The 22,724-nt window shown below is 40.6% G+C and overlaps 1 protein-coding gene across 1 annotated transcript in view; it reads right to left on the bottom strand.

Annotated features, from left to right (window-relative positions):
* Window positions 1-22,203, bottom strand: part of KCNAB1 (potassium voltage-gated channel subfamily A regulatory beta subunit 1) — a 344,012-nt gene extending 321,809 nt beyond the window's left edge. Inside the window, exon 1 of the mRNA XM_031449620.2 lies at window positions 21,929-22,203. Coding sequence (XP_031305480.1) covers window positions 21,929-22,203 — 275 coding nt within the window. The remainder of the gene's footprint in view (window positions 1-21,928) is intronic.
* Window positions 22,204-22,724: the final 521 nt, after the last annotated feature.

The raw sequence follows: 22,724 nt of genomic DNA, 5'->3' as shown, positions 1-22,724 counted from the left end.
GAGAAATGAAATCTATGTTCGCACAAAAACCTGTACACAAAGGTTCACAGTAGTTTTATTCATAATATCCCCAAACTTTCTGCAGTGGGTGAATGGTAAACCGTGGTATATCCATGCTATGAATGCTACTCAGGAATAGAAAGGAATGAACAACTGATACAAACAACAATGTGGATAAATCTAAGTGGAATGATGCTGAATGAAAAAAGCCAAAGTCAAAGGGTACATAACTGAATGATTCCAATTATATCACATTTTTGATTGGACAGGATTAGAGACATGGGTGGCCAGTTAGTGGTTGCCAGGGAAGAGGAAAGGGAAGGAGGTGCCTCTGGCTATAAAAAGGGTAGACGAGGGATTCCTGTGCTTGAAGTGTTATGTCTTCACTATGGTGGTGGTCACACCAATTTACAGATATGCTAAAACTACGTAGAACTAAGTATTCACACACACACACACACACACACACACACACACGAAAGCATGTAAAACCAGTGAAATCTGAGTAAGGTCAGTGGCTTGCATCGTTGTCAGTTTCCTAACTGTGATAGATACTGAAACTGTAGTTATGCAAAATATCTTCATTGGGGGAAACTGGTTAAAGGGTGTATGGGATCTCTCTATATTGTTTCTTACAACTGCATGTGAATCCATAATTATCTCAAAATAAAAAGTTTAAAAAAAAATGCAAAGAGGCTCCTCAGATGAAGGTCCTTCCACCTTGTGATTCCATCTGTGACTCTCCAACCATGATTCCTGGACATGAAAGTTTCATCCAGCTCAACAGGCTTCCTGATCCCAGCCTACCAATTACCACATCTTTTTTCATGTGGCTTCTCCCCAATCCCTTCAAATGTTCCTTCAAAGATCACCTCCTCCAGGAATTCTTCCCCGACCTCCTACCCTCTAGAATAAAATCATTCCTTGAAATTCCTTTTGCAATTCACTTCCAAAGCACTCACTCGACAATTCTAAACTGTTTCCCAAATGTTTGCAGACCCCTGATGATTTCTGCCATATTTTTGTACCACCTGTACCATTATTTATTTGCTGTTTGGAATTAATGTACTTTTTATTAGTCTAAATCAATTTACTTAGTGTTATGCACTGAATGTTTGTGTCCCTCTAAAAAATATCTTGTGTTGAAATTAATCTCCATCCTGACGGTATTTAAAGATGAGGACTTTGAGGTGTGATTACGTCATGAGGGTGGAGCCCTCGTGGATGGGATTAGTGCTGTTGTAAGAAGAGCCCAGACAGTTGGCTTGCTCTCTTTCTGCCATGTGAGGACACAGCAAAAGACGATTGTCTGTAAAACAGAAGAGGGCTCTCTCTAGAACCTGACCATGCACACACCCTGGTTTTGGACTTCCCTACCTCCAGAACCATGAAAAATAAATGTTTGTTGCTTAAACCACATAGTCTATAGTAATGTGCCATAGCAACCTTAACTAAGACATTTAGTAATAAAACATATTACTAGCATCATAAATAGAAAAACTTTATCACTTGCAATAAAATAGAGTGAAATCTATAAAAAATAAATAAAAATGAAGACTAGTATTAAACTGTAGCTAGACATTGTTGGTGTCCAAAGGCTCTGAACTAGAGTCTTATCTTTTTGTTTTTTTGTTGAGATGATTAGAAGATGTCAGAGAGGTGTTAAAGATTTTAGCACAGATCTGAGACTTTGTTGTTGTTTTTTTCTTTCTCTCTCTTTTAAGTAATCAGAAGAATTGAAAGGAAATTGATACAGGAATATGCCACCTTTACAAAGGGAATCAAACCTATTTAATGCCCCATCTGTGTACCCACTAAAATCATCTTCTTGTCCACCAGCGGTACTTGTACCTACTTTGAGAAACATAGGCTTATGTTGTGTGAGTTTTAGATATCTCTTCCTGCAAGTGCAAATCTAACTCCCCCTCTAGACTACAAGCTCTTTGAGGGGAGGGACGGACTGTATCTGGTATAAGCTTGTAACCTCCGTAACAGTCAGCATGGTGTTTTGTACACAATGAACATATCAGAGATATTAATGGTTTACTTGTTTGAATTTTAAATTTCCCAAAGCTACATTTCCCCTTTTCCATCTATTTCCATTTTTGCCTCAGTAACCAAACTCTGGGTCTCAAAAGAGAAATAAATGCTTATAGAGAGAAGGCTAGAAGAGGAATCAAAGTGGGATGGCGTTACAGAGAAGCTCGAATCCCCAAGTACAGTTGTGAATATTGTTCCATCACTTACACCAGCCACAGGTTCAGTCAGCACAGAAGTGGTTCCTCAGTGAACTGCCCCTATTGGACCTGGAAAAGCAGTCGGCAGCAATGAGACATGAGCCCGCTTCCGTGTTTTCCTGTCCTCTGAATATGAAACCAGGCCCGAGCGAGGAGAGAGGGATGAGAAGGCCAGTATTTGAAACTGAAGTTTCTTTTCATGAAGCTCTAAAAGTTGATCACTGTCATAAAAGGTCCCAGTTTGAAGAGGGGAGTAGAAACTACGTTTATGAGGGAACTATGTGTCCCTTTGGCTGTCAATGCAAATTAAAATCAATTTTAAACGGTGTGTCTAAGACTATAAGAAATGGATCTGAGCAGCTAAGGAGGGCAGTTAACGTCTGTCTTGCTGTCCTTCTGTGTCTTAGGATGATAATTATTATATACTGTTCAGAATCTCTAAGTATACATACTCCTGGGTTCAGCAGAGTGTGGGGAAAATGACACGCACAGTCATCTGACAAGAGAGGTGCTTCCAAACATGTTCTGCTGATGAGGTGCAAGAGGCCCTGGGACTCAGAAGTCACAGACAGAGGTTCACACAGCCCTGCGTGGGCAGCAAGCTTTATCCACACCTGTCCAGCATTCATAAATAACTGTGTGACTTTGGGCAGGTCTTGACCTCTCTGTCCTCTTAGTTTCTTTATGGGCTCAGAAATCTCTAAGATTCTTCCAAGTCTGATGTCCTGTGAGTCTTAAAAACTACTTGGGGGAGACATTCTACAGAGATGAGGACCCTTCCTGGGTTGACTCAATGATTAATTAGCTAGTTCTGCAAGATACCAGGCCCTTGAGATTGCTGCTATAGTTCTTGGAATATACTGATCACATTTATAGCCTAATTTAAAATTTTTCTTGGCTAAAGAGGCAACTTGCGAAACACCATATCCTAGATTTATGGACATGTCACAGTCATCTAAAAGTTGTCTTGGCCTACAATAGAAAACTGAGCAGGAGTTGGTGGGGCCAGGAGAATGGGGCTGTCTCCCCACGGCTGGGGCAAAGGAATGCTGGTTCTGCCCAAACGAGTTTGCACAAGGGACACCAGACCACAGATCCAAGCCCACCCTCCTTTTCCAATGACTTATGGGAACTGCATCCTTTTGCTCCGCAAGTGATGCTGTGACAGAGAGCAGTGAGCTGACCGAGACGTCTGCCTCCATCCCACTGGGCACCATCAGAGGAGTTTCTCCTCTTGTGCTTGCTTTCTTCTCCTTACCTTTGCCAGAGCTACCTAGGGGTCTAGTTGTATATGGTGAGACCACAGTTAAAAATGTGCGGGTCATATCAACACAACACAATGAAGAAAATGTCGCCTTCGACCTTCACTGTGAGGAGCTCACAGTGGAGGGAGGAAGGAGGCTAGGGAAGGCTATAAAGCAGTGCACTGTGAGCCACGATGCAGGCAAGCGGTGAAGAGACCCCGAAACCCAGTCCTGGGGGTGGGGCAGAGGACGTAACAGCGGCAGTGAAGAAAGGGGGGGGTAGTTCTTCCAGATGTTTGCCATCGAGCAAGAAGATGAATCTTGAAAGTCTGTTTAGCATTGATCGAACCTTTTCTAGACAATCCCTCTCATTTCCTTTTAGGCCAAAATTTTTCTAGGGATAGAATAAAACATTCCCAGCAGCACAGGGGCGGGGACACATGTTCAGTGTGTGGGGTTAAAGCACGGCGCTAATGGGAGCCCCCATCAAGGCAGCTGCAGCTCGAAGACAGCGCCCGCACCTCAGTCTCAGCTCATTCTACCTCTTTCCTCACCCCTGCCGCTTGTATACTTTACCCTCGTGCACCACAACATGCAAATAGCCCTCCCCAATGTGTAACTGTCGCATTGCTACCATATGCACAGGTATGCACACTATAGCCTTGACTGAGGGGAAATCGAAGTATAATTAAGGGTGCCCAGGTCTACAGTCTCTTTCTTGGCTGTAAAGGGCAGGGCTGGCCCTTGGGATTTCACTGCCACCTTCATTTATCCCACACTGACTCACATTCACAGCCAGAAAGTATCTTTGAGTTTTGGCATCTGCAGTGAAAGCTCCCTTCACTACTTTGGGTGTGACTCTCTTGCTCTTCCTGCAAAAGATCCCAGAAGATGCCAAAGTGTGGCCTTCATTCTAAGGCTAATGCAAAGGAAATGGCCCATGGGACTGCAATATGCAAAAGTACACTCTGTGGCTAAAAATGCCTTGAAAAATGACCATGGGGCAACATAGTGCCTTGGAGAAGAGGTAGGTGAGCAGGAGAGAAGGTGGGAGGTGAGGTCTTGGTCCTATTGTGGGGCTTTGCACTCTCTTTTTAAGTAACGTTGAGCCACAGAAGGTTTGAGATCAGGATAGTATAGTATTGTGGTCACATGCCATTGAGTCATCACTGAAGCAGTGGTTCCAAAATGCTGAGGACATGTTCCACCTCATCCCAGTCTGCACTGTCCTGGCTTAAAGAATTTCCGTGGAGTCGGGGTGGAGTGTGGTGGAAAGAACAGGAGCTGGGAAAGCAGGAAAACGTGGGTTCGAGTCCTACTCCTACAGCACACTAGTGGGTTGACTAGTGGACACTTTCTGAGTCCTATTTCTTCCTCTGGAAAATACCCCTCCCCACATTACAACATAGGGTTGTCATGAAGACTAAAGGAAATATGCTGTTTGATGTAACTGATGCAGAATGAGTGGCGGTTATTGTTACAGTAGCCAGTGCACTGCACAGCTCCACAGACTGCCCATCAACGCTGCAGTCTATGTGGATAATGCCCCACGTGTCGCCGTGTACAGCAGGCGAGGCCGTACGTGGCCGACGTGGACAGACTCAGTAAGCAACAATTTTCAGAAGACTTCAGTGTGATGGGTTACATGACTACAAAATGAATGAGATGGCTTGAAATAGGACTTTCTCCTTCCTAAAGAGAAATGAAGGATTATCTGGATAAAGTTGATTTGTTCTTTGTCTGGCAAGAAATTCCTCCATCACCACTTAAGTGTCTACTCAGAAAGCAGATTTGAAAGCTGCAAAGCATCCCACACCTCCAAGGTCACTGCTCCACATGCTCCCTTCTGCCAAGGGGCTCATCCATCTTCTTCTACCGCATTATTCTCCTGGGGTCTGAACCTGTCAGAGACAAGGCTGGGAAGCTGGGACACAGAGTGGCATCCTGAAAGGTAAATCTCAGCTACAAAGCCAAGCCTAAAAATGTATAGTTCCAGTGTTGAGAGAGAATGCACTGCTTAGAGGTTTTATTGGAACCATTCCACCTGACCCCACCTACCTCTTCATCATCTTCTTCCAGGCACTCAAGATTAATTCTACAAAAATCTATGATTCTACTGGAGCTGTAAGAAATCTGAGAAATCAGCTGGTTAAATTCTCTTGTTTTACCAATAAAGAAAGAAACATTCAGATAAACTGGCAACATTAAGAGTCAGTTACTGTAAGGACTGGAATAAAGTACAAGTTTCCAGGAGTGTGACCTTAGAGGTCAGATGGACAGGGGTTTAAATCCTCGCCCGACAATGCACTACTGTGTGATGTGAGTGTTCTCTGGGCTTTCAGTTTCTTCCTCAGAAAAATGAGGGAAACAATACTATCTCCTCAGAGTTAAATAAGATAAGTTAGTTTATATATTTAAACCCCCACATACACTATCTTCCCTCTTGAAATGTCATTTCACAGTATAATAATTGTAAATGTTTAATCACTGACCAAAGTTCCAAGGAAATACTGTTGAAAAATGATCCTCTGGAAAGTGTGCTTCTGCCATGGAAGACAAATGAATAGCTTCGCTTTGCTTACTTTATTTATGATAGAATGTTCTCTTCATCTGGGAAATTTATAAAATTGAGAGCACAAGTGTCCCATCAACATTTTGAAAAATTGTGTTCTATATGGTTTGCTTTTCTAAAGTCTCTAAGGGTTATCCCAAGATAAACTGCAACTGGAGCCACTTTCAACATTTGGCATTTTCCCAAACAGATTCCAATGTTAATTCAAATAAAGGAACAACCGAATTTTTTTTAGAGGTCACCTTGTTAGCAAACTTGTTCCATAGAACACAAGCAAGAATCTACAAACGAACAAATGAGATATCACAAAGCCCACATTTCAAGCCTCCTGGGAGAGTACCTCAATTCATAAACCTGTTCTTCTCGGTCATAATTCAAGCAAGACAGATTTTCTTATTTTCCTTTCCTCAGCAGAGTAAAGATAGCAAATTAGATGAAAGGGGCTATTAGAGGTAGGCAGCCTGACAGTAGCAAGGAAAATTTACAGCAAGGTAAGGATATAGAAAAAGTAATGGATGGGGAAAAATCCAGAAGCCAACATTAAAAAATAAAATAGCAAAATGAGGCCTCTAATTTTCAAGGCAAATAGTTCTATACGCCTTAAGAGTCCCTGAAAACATTTTAACATAACACAACAGTTGACGTTTATTAAGATAAACTGGAGTTGTCAAACTGCTTCTTCAGGTTTAAAAAGTTAAAGCCTTGACAGTTAAATCAGAAAGTTTCAGGTACTGGGAAAAATTGCTTGCATGAAATTTTTCATTCTCTGACAATATCAGATGAATAAGGCCTAACTGTGAATTATTTTCTGTGTTTAGAAATTTTATCTTGTCCATTCTCACGAACTCTTCCCCCCATTAGTAGCAGCTTGGTTGTTTAGCTGATTCTAGCTTAAGAAAAGGTCAACTTTGTTTTTGAGCTACAGACTACACTCTTCATTCCCCTGCCCCTTTCCCGCCTCCCTCTTTGCTGGTTCACTCTCCCAGACTCCTGCACATCCTTGTTAAGAGTCCAGTTGAAATGGTGCACTGTGTGTGTATTTTTTCCTGACACTTCTCTTCCTTGTCTCCCCACCTTCTGGCAGAACTAATGGCTCCTTTATCTGTTTCCAAAGCACTTCATTCACACTCCAAACATCACACCAATAAAACCATGCTGCAGAACTGTTTTCTCTGAAAAGACTCCAGAATTATTCAGGGCAGGAAGCCTGCCTTGTTTAGCCTCAGATCCCCAGAATTGAACATAATAGTTGATCAAACCTCTTAAAAGCATATCTGTTTAACTTCCTAGTTTGATTGTTAGAAATTCTTTCAATATTACATATATGGTAATGAGAGAGTATCCTTGAATTCTGAATATTGACTTTGTTGGAAATTCATTTAACTGAAAATACTTTAAAAACATATTTAAACTTAATACTTCTTTGCCATTTCTTTTGGATAAATGACCATCTGGAAGCTAAAACATTGTTAACAGATTTAAGGGTTTAATATTTTATTCAACAAGCAACTGCTGTTTGGATAGTCACATCATTTAAATTACTAAGCTTGGAGACAGAAAGAACTGATCTTTCAAATGCACCCCACTCATAGAATTGTTTATGCTGACTATCACCTCCTCAGTCACAGAGGTAATTAAATAATTCAACAGCCCTTTTGGACAGCTTGTTTCATACTTAATGTTCATTGCTGTAATCAAATTAAATATGAAGATTAAACTACAAAATGTACTTGGGGCTTTGCTTTTTTAAAGTGAACTATTTCAAGTTTGTAATTTTAAAAAAAGGAGCTCTTGAATGCAACCCAAAATTTTTAAACTAATTTTTTCTCAAATTCCTCACCCTTCCACACAAAAATGTGCATGGAACTTGTGTGAGGATAGTGAGCCAGAGAAGACGGGCTAGAACATCGTAAATGATATGCAGTTTTATTTAATGATACTACATTCTAAACCATGCTGTGTCCTGCTGCTGGGAACAGAGTGACTGGCTTATCTGTCTTCGACAATCCTGATGGTGCATTATCGACAAACATGGGTAACGACTACATTGAATGAACATACTGAAGCTCCTTTTAAAAACATACAGCTGGCAGAGAGGGTGTGGAGAACAGGGAACCCTCCTACACTGTTGGTGGGAATGTAGTTTGGTGCAACCATTTTGGAAAATGGTATGGAGATTCCTCAAAAAAACTAAAAACAGACTTACCACATGAACCAACAATCCCACTCCTAGGCATATACCCAGAGGGAACTCTAATTCAAAAAGACACATTCACACAGCAGCACTATTTACAGTAGCCAAGATATGGAAACAACTTAAATGTCCATCAACAGATGACTGGACAAAGAAGTTGTGGTATATTTATGTACTACTCGGCTATTAAAAAGGAATACTACTTGGCCATAAAAAAGAATAAAATAATGCCATTTGCAGCAACATAGATAGGCATGGAGATCGTCATTCTAAGTGAAGTAAGCCAAAAAGAGAAAGAAAAGTACCACATGATATCACTCATATGTGGAATCTAAAAAAAGAAAAAAGACACTAATGAACCCTTCTACAAAACAGAAACAGACTTACAGATATAGTAAACAATCTTATGGTTACTGGGGAAAAGGGAATGGGAAGGGATAAATTTGAGAGTTCAAGATTTGCAGATATTAACTACTATATATAAAAATAGATAAAAACAAATTTCTTCTGTACAGCACAGGGAACTCTGTTCAATATCTTGTAATAACCTTTAATCAAAAAGAATATGAAAACTAACATATGTATATATGCATGACTGGGACATTTTGCTGTACACTGGAAATTGACACATTGTAACTGACTATAATTCAATTAAAAAATAAAAAAGCCCATCTAAGTAGGGGGGAAAAAACCCCAACACAGCTGGCTAGTTCTGAAATAATAGACTGAATTAGTGAGCTCTCGGCTCTTCACAAGGCTCTGTGGCCCTGGCTTCCACGTGCCTGATCCTGCCTCGTAAGCTCTCAGCCCAAGCCCGTGGCACTAGAGCCTGTGGCCATTACCATGGGAAAGGCTGACCTGCTGCACTGCAACAACTCCATCTCACAACCGCATGGAGGAGGAATAAAGCATGAGCTGCAGGGAGACTCCCGGCTCAGTCAACTGCTTGGGAATCTTAGGGCAAAACCAAACAAAACCGAACCTCTGAGAGGTTCAAAACAGGAGCTGAGAATTCAAGAACTGACACAAGCAAGGCTGTGTTCCAAGCTGATATCAGCTCACCATCTACAGGTTTCTGAGGGGCCATCAACCTCGGTAAAACAGAAAAGTGAGTTGCAATTAGAGAAGCCAGAAGATATCCCCACAGTGTGGTTAAGGCCAGGTGGGTGGGTCAGGTTTTGAATGAGGGGAATACGTTGAAGGGAAAGGAAGCAGCCAGACCCCACCTCAGCACCTCCTCCACTCTGCTCTGACCACAGCTCTGTGGCAGAGGGACTGGCAGGCTGTTCCCCACACCAGCATCTCTCTCCCCATGGCACACATTTGCACTACAGTTCCCAGCCTCCCTTGCAGTTCCGTGTGGTCACATGCCTGAATTCCAGCCAATGATGCTTCTCCCCACAGCTCCACTGACAGTGATCCTCCATCCATACTCTCTTCTGCCTGCTGGACAGACAGCAATTCTCAGCCCCCGGCCAGCTTAGAAACAAAAGCCGAAGACGACAGAACTCTCATCAGCCTGGATCCCACCTGACTGGAACTAACTACCCTTGATTGAATTTACACGAGTAGGACATAAAGTTTATGTCAAGTCAATGAGGTTTTGGGGTTTAGCAGCTATTGTTATCTTTAATAAAATCAATGGGCTTTTATCTTGTCAAGGGCAGTTACCTACCGCCTAACCTTAATAAATCCTTCCTGGATTCGCAAGAATAAACAAATGGGACCTAATTAAACTTACAAGCTTCTGCACAGCAAAGGAAATCATAAGTAAATCAAAACGACAACCTACAGAATGGGAGAGAATTTTTGCAAATGATGAAATTAACAAAGGCTTGATCTCCAGAATATATAAGCAGCTCATACGACTTAAGAAAAAAACAAACAACCCAATCTAAAAATGGGCAGAAGACCTAAACAAGCAATTCTCCAAGGAAGACATACAAATGATCAAAAAGCACATGAAAAAATGCTCAATATTACTAATTATCAGAGAAATGCAAATCAAAACTACAATGAGGTATCACCTCACACCAGTCAGAATGGCCGTCATTCAAAAGTCCACAAATGGCAAATGCTGGAGAGGCTATGGAGAAAAGAGAACCCTCCTACACTGCTGGTGGGAATGCAGTTTGGTGCAGCCACTGTGGAAAACAGTATGGAGATTCCTCAAAAGACTAGGAATAGACTTACCATATGACCCAGGAATCCCGCTCCAGGGCATATACCCAGAAGGAACCCTACTTCAAAATGACACCTGCACCCCAATGTTCATAGCAGCACTATTTACAATAGCTAAGACATGGAAACAGCCTAAATGTCCATTGACAGATGACTGGATAAAGAAGATGTGCTATATTTATACAATAGAATACTATTCAGCTGTAAAAAATGACAACATGATGCCATTTGCTGCAACATGGATGTCCCTGGGGAATGTCATTCTAAGTGAAGTAAGCCAGAAAGAGAAAGAAAAATACCATATGAGATTGCTCTTATGTGGAATCTTAAAAAAAAAAAAAAGAAAGAAAGAAAGAACATAACTACAAAAAGGAAGCAGACTCAGACTCAGACATAGAATACAAACTTGTGGTTACCAAGGGGGAGGGGGGTGGGACGGGATAGACTGGGAGTTCAAAATTTGTAGATGCTGACAGGCATATGCAGAATAGATAAACAAGATTATATTGTATAGCACAGGGAAATATATACAAGATCTTGTGGTAGCTCATAGGAAAAAAAAAATGTGACAATGAATACACGTATGTTCATGTATAACTGAAAAATTGTGCTCTACATTGAAATTTGACACAACATTGTAAAATGACTCTAACTCAATAAAAAAAATGTAAAAATAAATAAATAAATAAATAAATAAATAAATAAATAAATAAATAAATAAATAAATAAATCCTTCCTGGATTGGAAACCAGGACCAGATATCTGGTCTGCAGCCCTATTTAATTTCCTGATGACTGAAGAAATATTTGGCAAGTTTTTGTTTCTGATTAAGTTGCAATGTGTGTGCCAAGGTACACAAAACTCAAGATTTCTCTTAACTTGGAATGGAGATTTTTCTCCAAAACTGGAAGATTGACACCTGACGGCATTTCACGGGGCGAGGGAGGCTGCTGTGGAAAGGAAGCACTGTTTCAACTGACATCTCCAGAGAAGTGTGAGCAAGTGTTCCTCAAAACAATGCTGTTTCCTCCTCCCACAGAGCAAAAGCATAAAATACAACAGTGAGCATCCCTGGCAGAACATTAGCACAAGCCATTTAGTAAAAACCATATGCTAAAATTGGAGAGACCAGGGCAGCTGTTGCTGTATAACCTTTGTATTCTCTTGGAGCTTGTATGAGAGGCAGAAGGCCAAAGACTCTCTAACTTAAACCTAAGATCTGAAATTGAGTTAAATTCATGTAATAGAGGATGCTACTTGGGCTGTTCTTACATAGCTGTTTTGATGGAAAGAAGCCGGAATATTGAAATCCACAGTCTGCTCTATTGCACAGCCCTTGCTCTCCACCTGAGTGGCTTCCTCCCCATCTGAGCTGCTCTCTGACATCCCCCAGCCCTTCACTAGACACATGCAGGGCAAAGGCAAGGACCTTGAGTGGAGAAGGGAAACTGACTCCCACACCCCACATTAAGGACCCTTGTACTGTGATGGAAAATGAAAGGTGACATTACTAAAGTGACATCTCAGTAGGCATGTGCAATCAACCCAAACTAGGGGAGGAAATATTCTGGAGGTTAAGAGGTGACCCTTCTTGTACCTTCCGGGTTTAAGTACTGTTTCTATTGCTTACTTGAATCCGACCATGGACAGGATCTTTTCCAAGTCTCAGTTTCCTTCCATAAAGCAGAGTTGATAAAAATTGCCACCCCATGGATTATTGGAAAGGATTAAACTGAATAGTGTAAGGAAAGTGCTGGGTATATAATAAGTATTCAGTAAGCAGCTGCTGATGTTAGGAAAGGGAGGCCCATGTCTTGGTCTTTGCAATGTACCCAAGAAACCCTGCCCAGGGCCTGGGAGAGAAATGTGGCTGTATATACCCCTGTATTTACTAGAAAAGCAGATTAGGGATAACCATGCTCTCAAGCCATGTTCTAGACTGAATTAGAGCCAATGTCTCCGAACAGAAGGTAAAAAAAAGTTGCCAACATCTAGTGGTTATATTTTAGAGATACATAGATTATATACAGATACCGGTTTACAGCATACCAAGGATTTTCTATTGGATCTAACCTTTAAAATCCTAGACAAAGATAAAAACATCTGCATTGTTTCCACCATGTTGATGAACATATTGGGGCCCTGAGATGGGACATGATTTGCTGAAATCCACACAGCTAGCCAGCAACAGAGCTAGACTTCAGACCTAGGCCTCTCCATCCCAAAGACAACAGATTGATGCTCTCCACATGGAGAGAGGACATGTCAGACAGACATTTGATCAGAAAAGATTTTAAATGAGGATGTAAATGAAAATCTTAGAAGAACGGGGCTCTAAGTGAAGCAAGAAGGGAAGCAGCACATCGAGACCTTTCTCCTAGGGTTAGGAAGTTTTCCCAGGCTCAGGAAGCACCTGGGAGGAATCCAGAGAAAGAAAGAATATGGAGGTAAATAACAGACCAAGGCTCACAGCACTCCAAAGGGGAACGGATAGCATTTGCTGAAGGACCCTTTCCATGCACTCAGCGCCATGCTAAAACTTTGAGAGAGAAAATTTCACTTAATCCTCCCAACTCTATGAATGTGTAATATTGTCATTTCCACTTTACAAGTAAGGAGACTAAGGTCCAAGTCACATAGATAGTGACCAGTGGGTAGTGTGGTGGAATCAGGGTTCAGACAGGGGTTGGCCTGACATCAGAGCTTATGTTGATCTGCCCCCAGTTTATGTAGCCCTGGAGGCTCATAGAGAAGGTAAGATGTACAGTGACTCTCATTGGCTAACACCAGCATATCAGCTGAAGGGTAAAGGTAAAAAATTAATCAACTAAGCTGTAGAAAATATACCTAAGCTGTATAAAATGAAACCAAGCTGAATAACCAAAGCCAAATTTAAAAATCATGGTACAATTTTACCCCATCCCAGGAGAAGCAGAATACTCAGTATATAAAGACAGAACTAGAAAGGGTGACTTTGGACATGGAGTAAAATGGCAATGGCTCAAAGAGGTAGCCTGGAACATACTTGAGACTGTTCACAGAGAGGTAGCCCAGAGAATTTTTTAGCCTCTTGATGGGAAGAGAAAAAATAATTAAGCAGCCACAGACAGAAAGTGAATAAGCCACATTCTTCATCAGTGAGGATGTGGGTTGTAATACGTCCATAGGGCTGTTATACGGATTAAACGGAATGACTATAAAAAGCCCTGGGCAGACAGCATGATGCTTTATAGGTGCTTGATAAACATGAAGGAGACGAAACAAATAAACCACCTCCAGGATTTTGTCAGATCCGAGTTCCACTTCTACTCATATTGAGTGAATATTTCCCTTTAAACTGACTCATTTATTTTAAAACTTAGCTTTGTCCTCTGCCATCACTGGCATGAATTCATAGGTTTGAGGTGTAACTTATACATTTTTCCTAACACTCATGAAAATGAATACAAAACCATTGAGAGATTTAATGTCCACATGCCCCCCTAGTACCATCTCAGGGACATCTAGTGCGCCACGGTTTGGGAGACACTGAAAGCAGGTAAAGAGCCCTGGGTGGGGACCAGGAGACCCAAGGTCTAGGGCCTGGACGATCAGACAGGTCACCTTCAGGAGGCACGTTCTCCCAGAGGAAACTGGGAGATTAGAACACATGACTTACGTTGTGTGAAGACACGTGAGATAACGAAGATGAAAACATTTCGTAAGCAGGGACATTACAAACTGAAGGTGTTCATGTGACTTGTCTCCTTCTATTAAAGAATTAAAAAAAAATCTGGCAATGGTCAACCAATTACTAAAAGAATACACTCTAAAAATAAAAGAATTTTCTATCTCTCTTAAAGCTTCAAAATAGAGCATCAACCCATTTACTTTTTCTCGCAGAGATAACACAACTGCACAATCCCTATAAAGGTCAGTGAGCAGAAAATTAAACTCTGTTCCTTCCATCTGGTTTATGATATTATTATACCATGTAGTTTCATGGCTGGAAAGAGCCCAAGAGATCATCATGTCTCTTCTTTTCATTTAACAGAGAGGGTACTGGTTCTGGAGAACTTTTAAAACCTTATTATGCTCACAGAGCAAAATGGGATTCAAATATTATCTCCAAACCCCTCAATAAATGCCCCTGCCATTGCACAAGCCTGCCCTCTGGAAACGCAGAGGACATCAGGGGAAGAGGAACCAGAAGTGTTGCGCTCTATATAATCCACTAACATCCGTTTAGGAGGAAACCCTGCGGGCAAGAGGACACTGCTTTCAAGGTGTCCACAGTCCTTCAGAAGGAACTGGACACACACACATGGCCCAACTAATAGAACTGTAAAAGTGAGAAACTGGTTCAGTTTTCTCAAGGTAACTCAAATAGCAATCACAGGGATGCGGCCTAAAGCAAGTCCCTATGTATTTGGCTGCTACTGTAGGGTAGGTGTGCCTGCCCAGCGATGTCTACTTCCAACTCACTACCCTATGGGGACAGTGGCACACGGCAAGTACAGCCTCAATGTCCTTAAGTCACAGAACATCATCACCATTAGGGACCAGGGCAACCTCATCCCTTCCAGAAGCTGCTGCTGGGATACTGGAAACTTTCTCTGTCTACCTAATTCCTGTCCTATTGATGTTCATCCTCTCACTCTTCACCCAGTCATTCACTAGTCTAAGATTTGTACTAACATTCAAAATAACAAAACAATGAGCTAGCAAGCAATCTTTCTATCATATGTCTAAAATCATAATAAACTACACAACAATGTCCTCATATTCTAACATCTCTAGAAAGTTACATCTTCTATGTGACTTCTCATATAAACATGCCAAGAGCTAGACAGAGCCTTAAAGAAATTCTGCTCTAAGAAATATGTATCACCTTTTAGAAAAGAAAGTGCTTTCTCTCTAATAAGAAAAATCTAATCAATCATATTTTCTAAGATACCATATGACCCAGGAATCCCGCTCCAGGGCATATACCCAGAAGGAACCCTACTTCAAAATGACACCTGCACCCCAATGTTCATAGCAGCACTATTTACAATAGCCAAGACATGGAAACAACCTAAATGTCCATCCACAGATGAATGGATAAAGAAGATGTGATATATATATATACACACACATACACACACACCACACACACACACACAATGGAGTATTACTCAGCCATAAAAAGAATAAAATACCATTTGCAGCAACATGGATGGACCTACAGATTTTACTAAATAAAGTAAATCAGAGGAAGATGAATATCATAATATCAATTATATGTGGAATCTTAAAAAAATGATAAATATTTTATTCACAAACTAAAAACAGACTCACAGACATAGAAAACAAACTTTGGTTACCAAAGGGGAAAGGGCAGGGGAGGGATAAATTAGGAGTTTAGTATTAATAGATACACATTACTATACATAAAATAGATGAACAAGGATGTAATGTATAGCACAGGGAACTATATTCAATTTCTTGTAATAACATATAATGGAAAAAGAATTTGAAATGTATATATATGTATGTACGTATATAACTGAATTGCTTCTCTGTACACCTAAAACTAACATTGGAAATCAACTACATTTCAATAAAAAAATAAAATTAAAAAAATAGTATTTTCTAAGAAAAAAATTGGTTTAAAAATTTAGAATTATTCAGGGGGTGGGAAGGGATAAATTGGGAATTTGAACTTTGCACCTCTTGGGAGTGATGGAAATGTTAGCTATCTTGATTGTGGTGGTGGCTTTGCTGGTGTGTATACATCTAGCAAAATTCATCAGACAGTACACCTGAAATATGTACAGTTTACTGTACAAGAATCATACCATAATACAGGTGATAAAAAATTTAGAGTTATTCCATTGTAGCTTATTTCCATCACTCTATCATCCCCGATATCATTTCACTGGTGCTGTCCACTATGTTCTGATCATTAGAGGAGGGGGAAGAAGTGACAAGGGGGCCAAAACCAATCAAGTGCCCAATATACACCCGAAGTTTTATATCATTCACAGTGGTCTTTAGAGCTAGGTGTTCTTACACCCATTTACAGAACCACAGTAGAGTCAGTAGACTCCAGAAAGGGGAAGCGTCCCTAATTTTGGTAGATCCGTTAATAGTCTTATGATAATAACAAGGGCAGGGACCTAATGTGAGGAACTATGCTTAGAACATTTATGTAATAATACATTTACTATGTGCCAGGCCCTGTTCTATGTGCTTATTTAGTTAAGTCATTTGATCCCCATAACTCCATAGCATTGGTACTCTCGTCACCCACCTTTAATAGGTGAAGAAACCAAGTCACATGCTGGTCAGTGGCAGAGCCAGGGCTTGAACCCAACAACCTAGCTCCAGGATCTAGGGCCTTAACCCCCCAAGCCAACTGTCTCTGTCAGGCCCAGAGGCCCCAGCTGGTAGGTGGTTTTGCTGGGGTGCAGCCTGCAGATGACAGGATGCAGCCTCCATCACTGGGTTCCACCACTTCCCTTTGCCAAAGCCAGCACCTGCATCTGGGGCCCTTGACTCCATTTTCTTCCTCCTTGGGGACTCTGCCTCACTGTTTGCATCACGTACTTTCTCTATCCACTGGATTCCTCCAATCTGCCCAAAAACTTCTATAGATCTGCTTTCTCTTGCAAATGTCTTCCCAACCCTGCTTCAGACTTCAACTAACCTCCTGTCTCCCTACCTCCATTGTCTCTTCTTGAGAGAAGCCTGCATGCTCTGCCTCTCCTCCACAACTGGTCTCTGCCCAACTCTCAAGTCTCTGAAATGGTATCCTCTCCTCCCATCCTCCTGGCCACGCTCCCAGCTCCAGCCTCCAAGAACCCCTCCAGGATGCTTGCCAGAGCCTTGTGAATAGAAGCAGCTCTCCATTTCCATTCCACACGCTCACACACCTGTGCCTTTGCTCACGCTCTTCCTTCCACTTGGATTGCCTTCTCCAACCCTCATCTCCTCTTGCTCAAGTTCTGCACATCTTCCAATCCAATCTAATTACTGCTGCTGGGAGTACTCACTCCCTCCTCTGAGCTTTGTTACGACCTTTTTTTTATGTAGTTCTTCTTAAGTGCACGTTCATCTCCCCCAGGCTGCACCTAACTTGAGGGCAGGGTTCTTATCTAATGCATCTTTGTGTCACTTGTAGGGGCCTCATGCAAAGAGGATACTCAGCCAACAGCTGTTCAGTGTTCATTCTCTGACCACAGGCTTCATTCTCAACAACCAGAACTTCCTGCATAAACTCAAGCCAGAGGTCGCTAAGCTCATGGATCACCTGCTGCCCTGTTGGCAGGAACTGAGTCCCCCGAAACTCACCTTGGAGAACTGCCTATCCTCAAATAGAACCACAGCTGATCCTCTGGAAGCAGGCAGAAGTAAATGACTTCTAGGAAGTCAGAGTTCTCACAGTAGAGAAAGGAAATAGAAATGTGGCTCAGTGTAACTACTCTCCAGTTAAGAAACCATTAATTAAGATGGTAGAAATCACTATTGGCATGCTATAGCTCATTCATGTGTTGACTTGTCCTGCTAAAGGTTCCGTCGGTTCAATTTAATAGGTTCAGTCAGTTTTGGTTTGGAATGTTAATTCTGATAGTATTTTATCAAAGCTTTTTGTATTTTATCCCTAAGTCACTTTTCCCCAGGAGGGTAGCGATTGTATGAATCCCTAAAAAAGCCTCTGTAAGAACACACAATGGCCTCTCACAAATATTAATTGAGCACAACAGGATCCTCAGCTGTCAGGTGCTAAGTGAAGTCCACATTTTGGCTAGAAATTTTAAGAGTCACCCCATCCTGAATGATAATCCTTATTTTAAAGAGTTTGAAAGCAAAATGCATTACTCTTTTCAAATCACTTGTACATTATCTCATCTAATTTTTACAAGTCTTTATACTGCTGTTAGCCCTCTCTTGCAGTCAAAGAAACAGAAACTCAAAAGTTATCTAACTTACTCAACAATTTGTTTTACTATAAAGCTCAAGCGATAGATTCCATATAAACACTCTGTGATATAGAAAAAGGAATGAAGTGGGCACTCTAAAATACTTCCAGGGAGGAGGTACACTGAGGAAATATTTTCAGAATTGCAACTGCATTAAGGATAAATATATATAAGTGTATATATATGTATATATGAATATTACATATAATATTCACCCATTAATTCCACTTCTAGAAATAGAGCCTAAGAAAATAACCAGAAATATGATTTTTAAATTGATATGAAGATGTTTATCATAATATTATTTATGATAATGATAAATAGTAAAATAAAAATGGCTAAGCAATAATATAGTCATAATACGTAGTCCTTAGAAATCTTTAAGTGTTTTTTTTTAAGTGGTTTTTAAAAAACAAAATAGACTGGTATAATATTAAGTTAAAAATAAAAGGTAGAAAATAGAATACATAATATGATTCTAATTCAAAAGGCTGGGGAAAATCACATCAAAATATTAGCAGTGGTTGCCTTTTCATTTCTATATGTTTCTGTTTTCAAAATTTTCTACCAAATTCAGTTACTTTCATAATCTGGGAAAAAAATTTTGTTTAAAAACAACAAATAAATTTTTTAAAAATCACATCCACAGTTACACAGGGAGTAAAAGCCAACCCTTTGCCTCCAACTCCAGGACTCTGGCCCCTGCATCACCCGCCCTCACTATGCAGAGGAATGAGTAGTCATATGAAACACATCTGCATCACTGAATCATCAGACAACTCTGTAAAATAGCAAATCAGTGTGAAGCAAATTATATTAGATTGTTCCATATGTAGTCCTGGGCAGACACAGCCCCAGAAATGGGGTCAGAACCACTTACCACCAGACTAATGTGCATTGTCTGCCCTGCTTCCTGCAGTTTTATTTCTTAAATATACCAAGACTACTGGACCCTTCTCTATCTCTAATGTTTTCTTCCAATAATTTAATAATAAACTTTGCTTGAAATATAAATTATCACTGAATCTGAGCATGAGATAATCTTCTAATCCCTTATGAAATAGAATTAACCTGCTGCAAAATATTTCCATTCCATCTTCTCAGAAAAGAAATTGGAGCGTCCTCTAGCAATTCCCTACTGATGGCTATTAACCAACTACCCATAGAATTAATGCCCATAGCAAATGTGTGATGTTTTCAAGGACTCTTCAAAGCATTTCATACTCTGTCCTGTAAGTAACTTTCACAGATGGATACATTTGTTTATATTTTATATTAATCATATTTATCTTCTACACACAGGTCTCTAATGGAGATATCACCCTTGGACCATGTTGTTGGAAGACAAGACAACTGGAAGTCCAGAAAAACTTTCTGTAACTTCTCCACTGGCAACATCCATAAATGAAAGAAAAACAGGTGGCTTAGGGAATTGCACGTTCTACTGGTTACATTACAGTTTGAAGGGATTGCACATCAGTCACTGCCATTGTAATTGTCATTGCCCCACTAATCTCAAGAACTCAATTGAGGTAGGTAGTTCTAACACTGGTATGTAAAAAAGGAAAGGAGCTGTCAATGCGAAAAATTGCCTTTTTCTGCGATATGCACACATTGAGCCCTGCAATATATCTAATACATACGGATTTAGTTCTACCTGCATGTACTAGTTTCCTCCTGGAAACATCATGTTGCCCCCCACCGCCCAAAAAAAGAGGAGAAGGCATTTTTCACTTTTGATGGTGTAAGACAGACATGACTTTCACTGTTCTTTACCACAAGACAAGGGACATACAAGGCTATTGTGAATCAATGATTAACAACATACCCATGGTTACCATGGAAACCATTAATTCTGTATCATCTCTTCTGATTACAGGACAAGCTGTTATTGTTTGAGTAAAGGAGAAAAGAGTAGAGTTTGTTTTTCTTTTCCAAAAAATTGCTGGTTCAAACTGATTACCTTAATTTATATTCCCCTCAGACCTGATAAATGTTATTCCAATGTCAGGTAATAGGGCAGGAATTTTATAGTCTTGTGTTAGACTCCTTAAGGGAAGTTACTGGTCTAGAGTAAGTTAAAGATTATGTAAAGGAAGAAAAACATTATCAAGGCTTTCTTTTGCCACCTCACTCTTTTTCCAGAAGCTCTTTAATACCACCTTTAAGATTTAAGATTTATAGCTAGGAGGTACATTCCTAACACTGACAAACTTATTCACATTTTCTTTGACTGAGACCATTCTCCTTGGGCCCTTCCTCTATATACCCCAAATGTGGGTATAACAGCCTCGGAGCTTCAAACCAATCACTCCAGCCATAAAAAATAAATGCATTTCATGGAACCCTTCCAGAAACTTCACCTTGTTCTACTTTTTAAATGTTGATTTTTAAATAGTGGCTTAGATTTGGAAAGATCTATTTTATTCCTGCCTTGGAAAGGTTTGAAAAGTGGAAGTTTAGGCATTTTGAAGTTTGTAGTCCAACAAATTTTTAATCTATATGCATCAATTAATTCAATTGCTAAATGTTTTCCTAAACTGCCTTTTTAGAATTACAACTATAAAAATGGGGCAGCTCAGAGCACACTGGAGCACTTTGATAAGTAGAATACATTCCAGAATTTCTATGCTATCACATAGTCTCTACAAAACAAGTTTTCTATACTTGGACCATTTCATTGGAACTATTTTTCATTTCCATTTAATTACCACTTCATGAAAATAGTTATTTCAGGCTTTATTTTCCCAATAATTTTCCTTGCAAAATTATCTTTCATTCCTAAGAGATCTCTTGTAGCAGTTACAGTGAAGAAGCTTCCTTAAATTTCAGTACTCCAGACACTTTTACTCTGTACACTTTGCCTTAGAACATTAGAACTTGTGAAATTATTCCCCCTCTGCATTATTTGAAGCTGAGGCTGAGAAAAAGACAGAGAAAACCTATAGGGATTTGTCTTACATTTATCTTTTTTTCTTTTTTAAGTAACTTTTTCTCCTAATGTTGTCTTACTCAGACAGGGGGCTCAGGTCCCATACTGGTGGTCAATGTGTTCTACTCTGCCCCCCTACTGCCATGCTGAGCTCTCATTCAGCAAGTTCACACTATTCTACTGTACACTTTTCAAACAGCAAACACATTTCCATCTCTCACCCCCAAGTTCTCAAGGTAACGAAGTGCAGAAAGATTGCAAAGTCTTTTGTTGCTTTGGAAGGAGGCATTTTCAGGCAATTTTTTAACTCCTCTGATTGTTACTTTAAGACAAATCTTAATGCCATACAAATCCTAATGCCCTACTCCTTCCTCCTCTCAGCTCCTGAGTGTCTACTGCCTCTTTACAAGGGGTGTTTTCTGAATAACAATCCAGGGAGCATTATTTGCCATTTCCACCAAGTTCCTGCTCTTCGCAGCTACACATTCTGAAGTGTCAACCACCTCTAAGGCACTTAGAGCTGTTACCATTTCTAGCAGCACCGGAAAAGAAATCTAGCATGCAGTCTGGAGAGCACTTTCAAGCGGTCTCTCCTAAAGCCGGCGCAGGGAGGCGCGAGGCTTACCTGTGAGGCATGCCGGTGGTGTAGGCAGTGGTGTGCTCGCTGGACAGATCCCAGAGTTTCAGGTACCAGTTCATCTCCACTTCGCGCACTAGAGCCAGCTGCCGTGCCCTGAGCTGGGTTTGCCCTGAGGGGCTGAGGCTGCTGTCTTTCCCATTTTCCGCAGCTTTCTTGGGAGATTTGTCTTTGCTCCCTATGGAAAACCCAGATTGTTTCCTTAACTTGGGGTTCTCTTCTGAGATCTGACTCCCCACCGCCCCGGTCCGGGCTGCCAGCATCCTAGAGGTTTGTGTCTGTCTTTGAGAGAAGACTCCAAGTCACTGTCATGAAAGTAATTTGGATTGATTTTTCTGTGTCTGCCTCCCTCCTCTTTCCCGTCCTCCCCTATCCCCTTAACCTTATCCTGCCACGAAGCTGTAACTGAGCTGGGTCTGTCTGTGGCTGGGGATGAAAGGGTATCTCTAACTTTCCTGAGGAAGAGTAAGGCGGCCACTATCCTTGATATCCTCAAACATGGAAATTTTTAAAATAACCCCCAATGACTTCGTAATACCAAGGTTTTACCATGCTATTTCTTCCACAAAGGTTGGACTTCTGCTTCATTTCACAATGATAACTCTGAACCTTAGATCATTAGAGGTTGGTAAATTATATTTGACCATCATGTTCAAGTTATTAAAAAAAAAAAAAAGACAACTGAAGGCTCACTAGCCATTCTTAATTAGAGTCCCTTTAGAGTTTAATTTTAATGTGAATGTCCTCAAATAAGTTTAACAATATCAAAGCAAGGGCAGGATTA

This window comes from Camelus dromedarius, chromosome 2, assembly GCF_036321535.1.
Source record: "Camelus dromedarius isolate mCamDro1 chromosome 2, mCamDro1.pat, whole genome shotgun sequence".
Classification (NCBI taxonomy): Eukaryota; Metazoa; Chordata; class Mammalia; order Artiodactyla; family Camelidae; genus Camelus; species Camelus dromedarius.
This window is presented reverse-complemented; position numbering and strand designations above follow the sequence as displayed.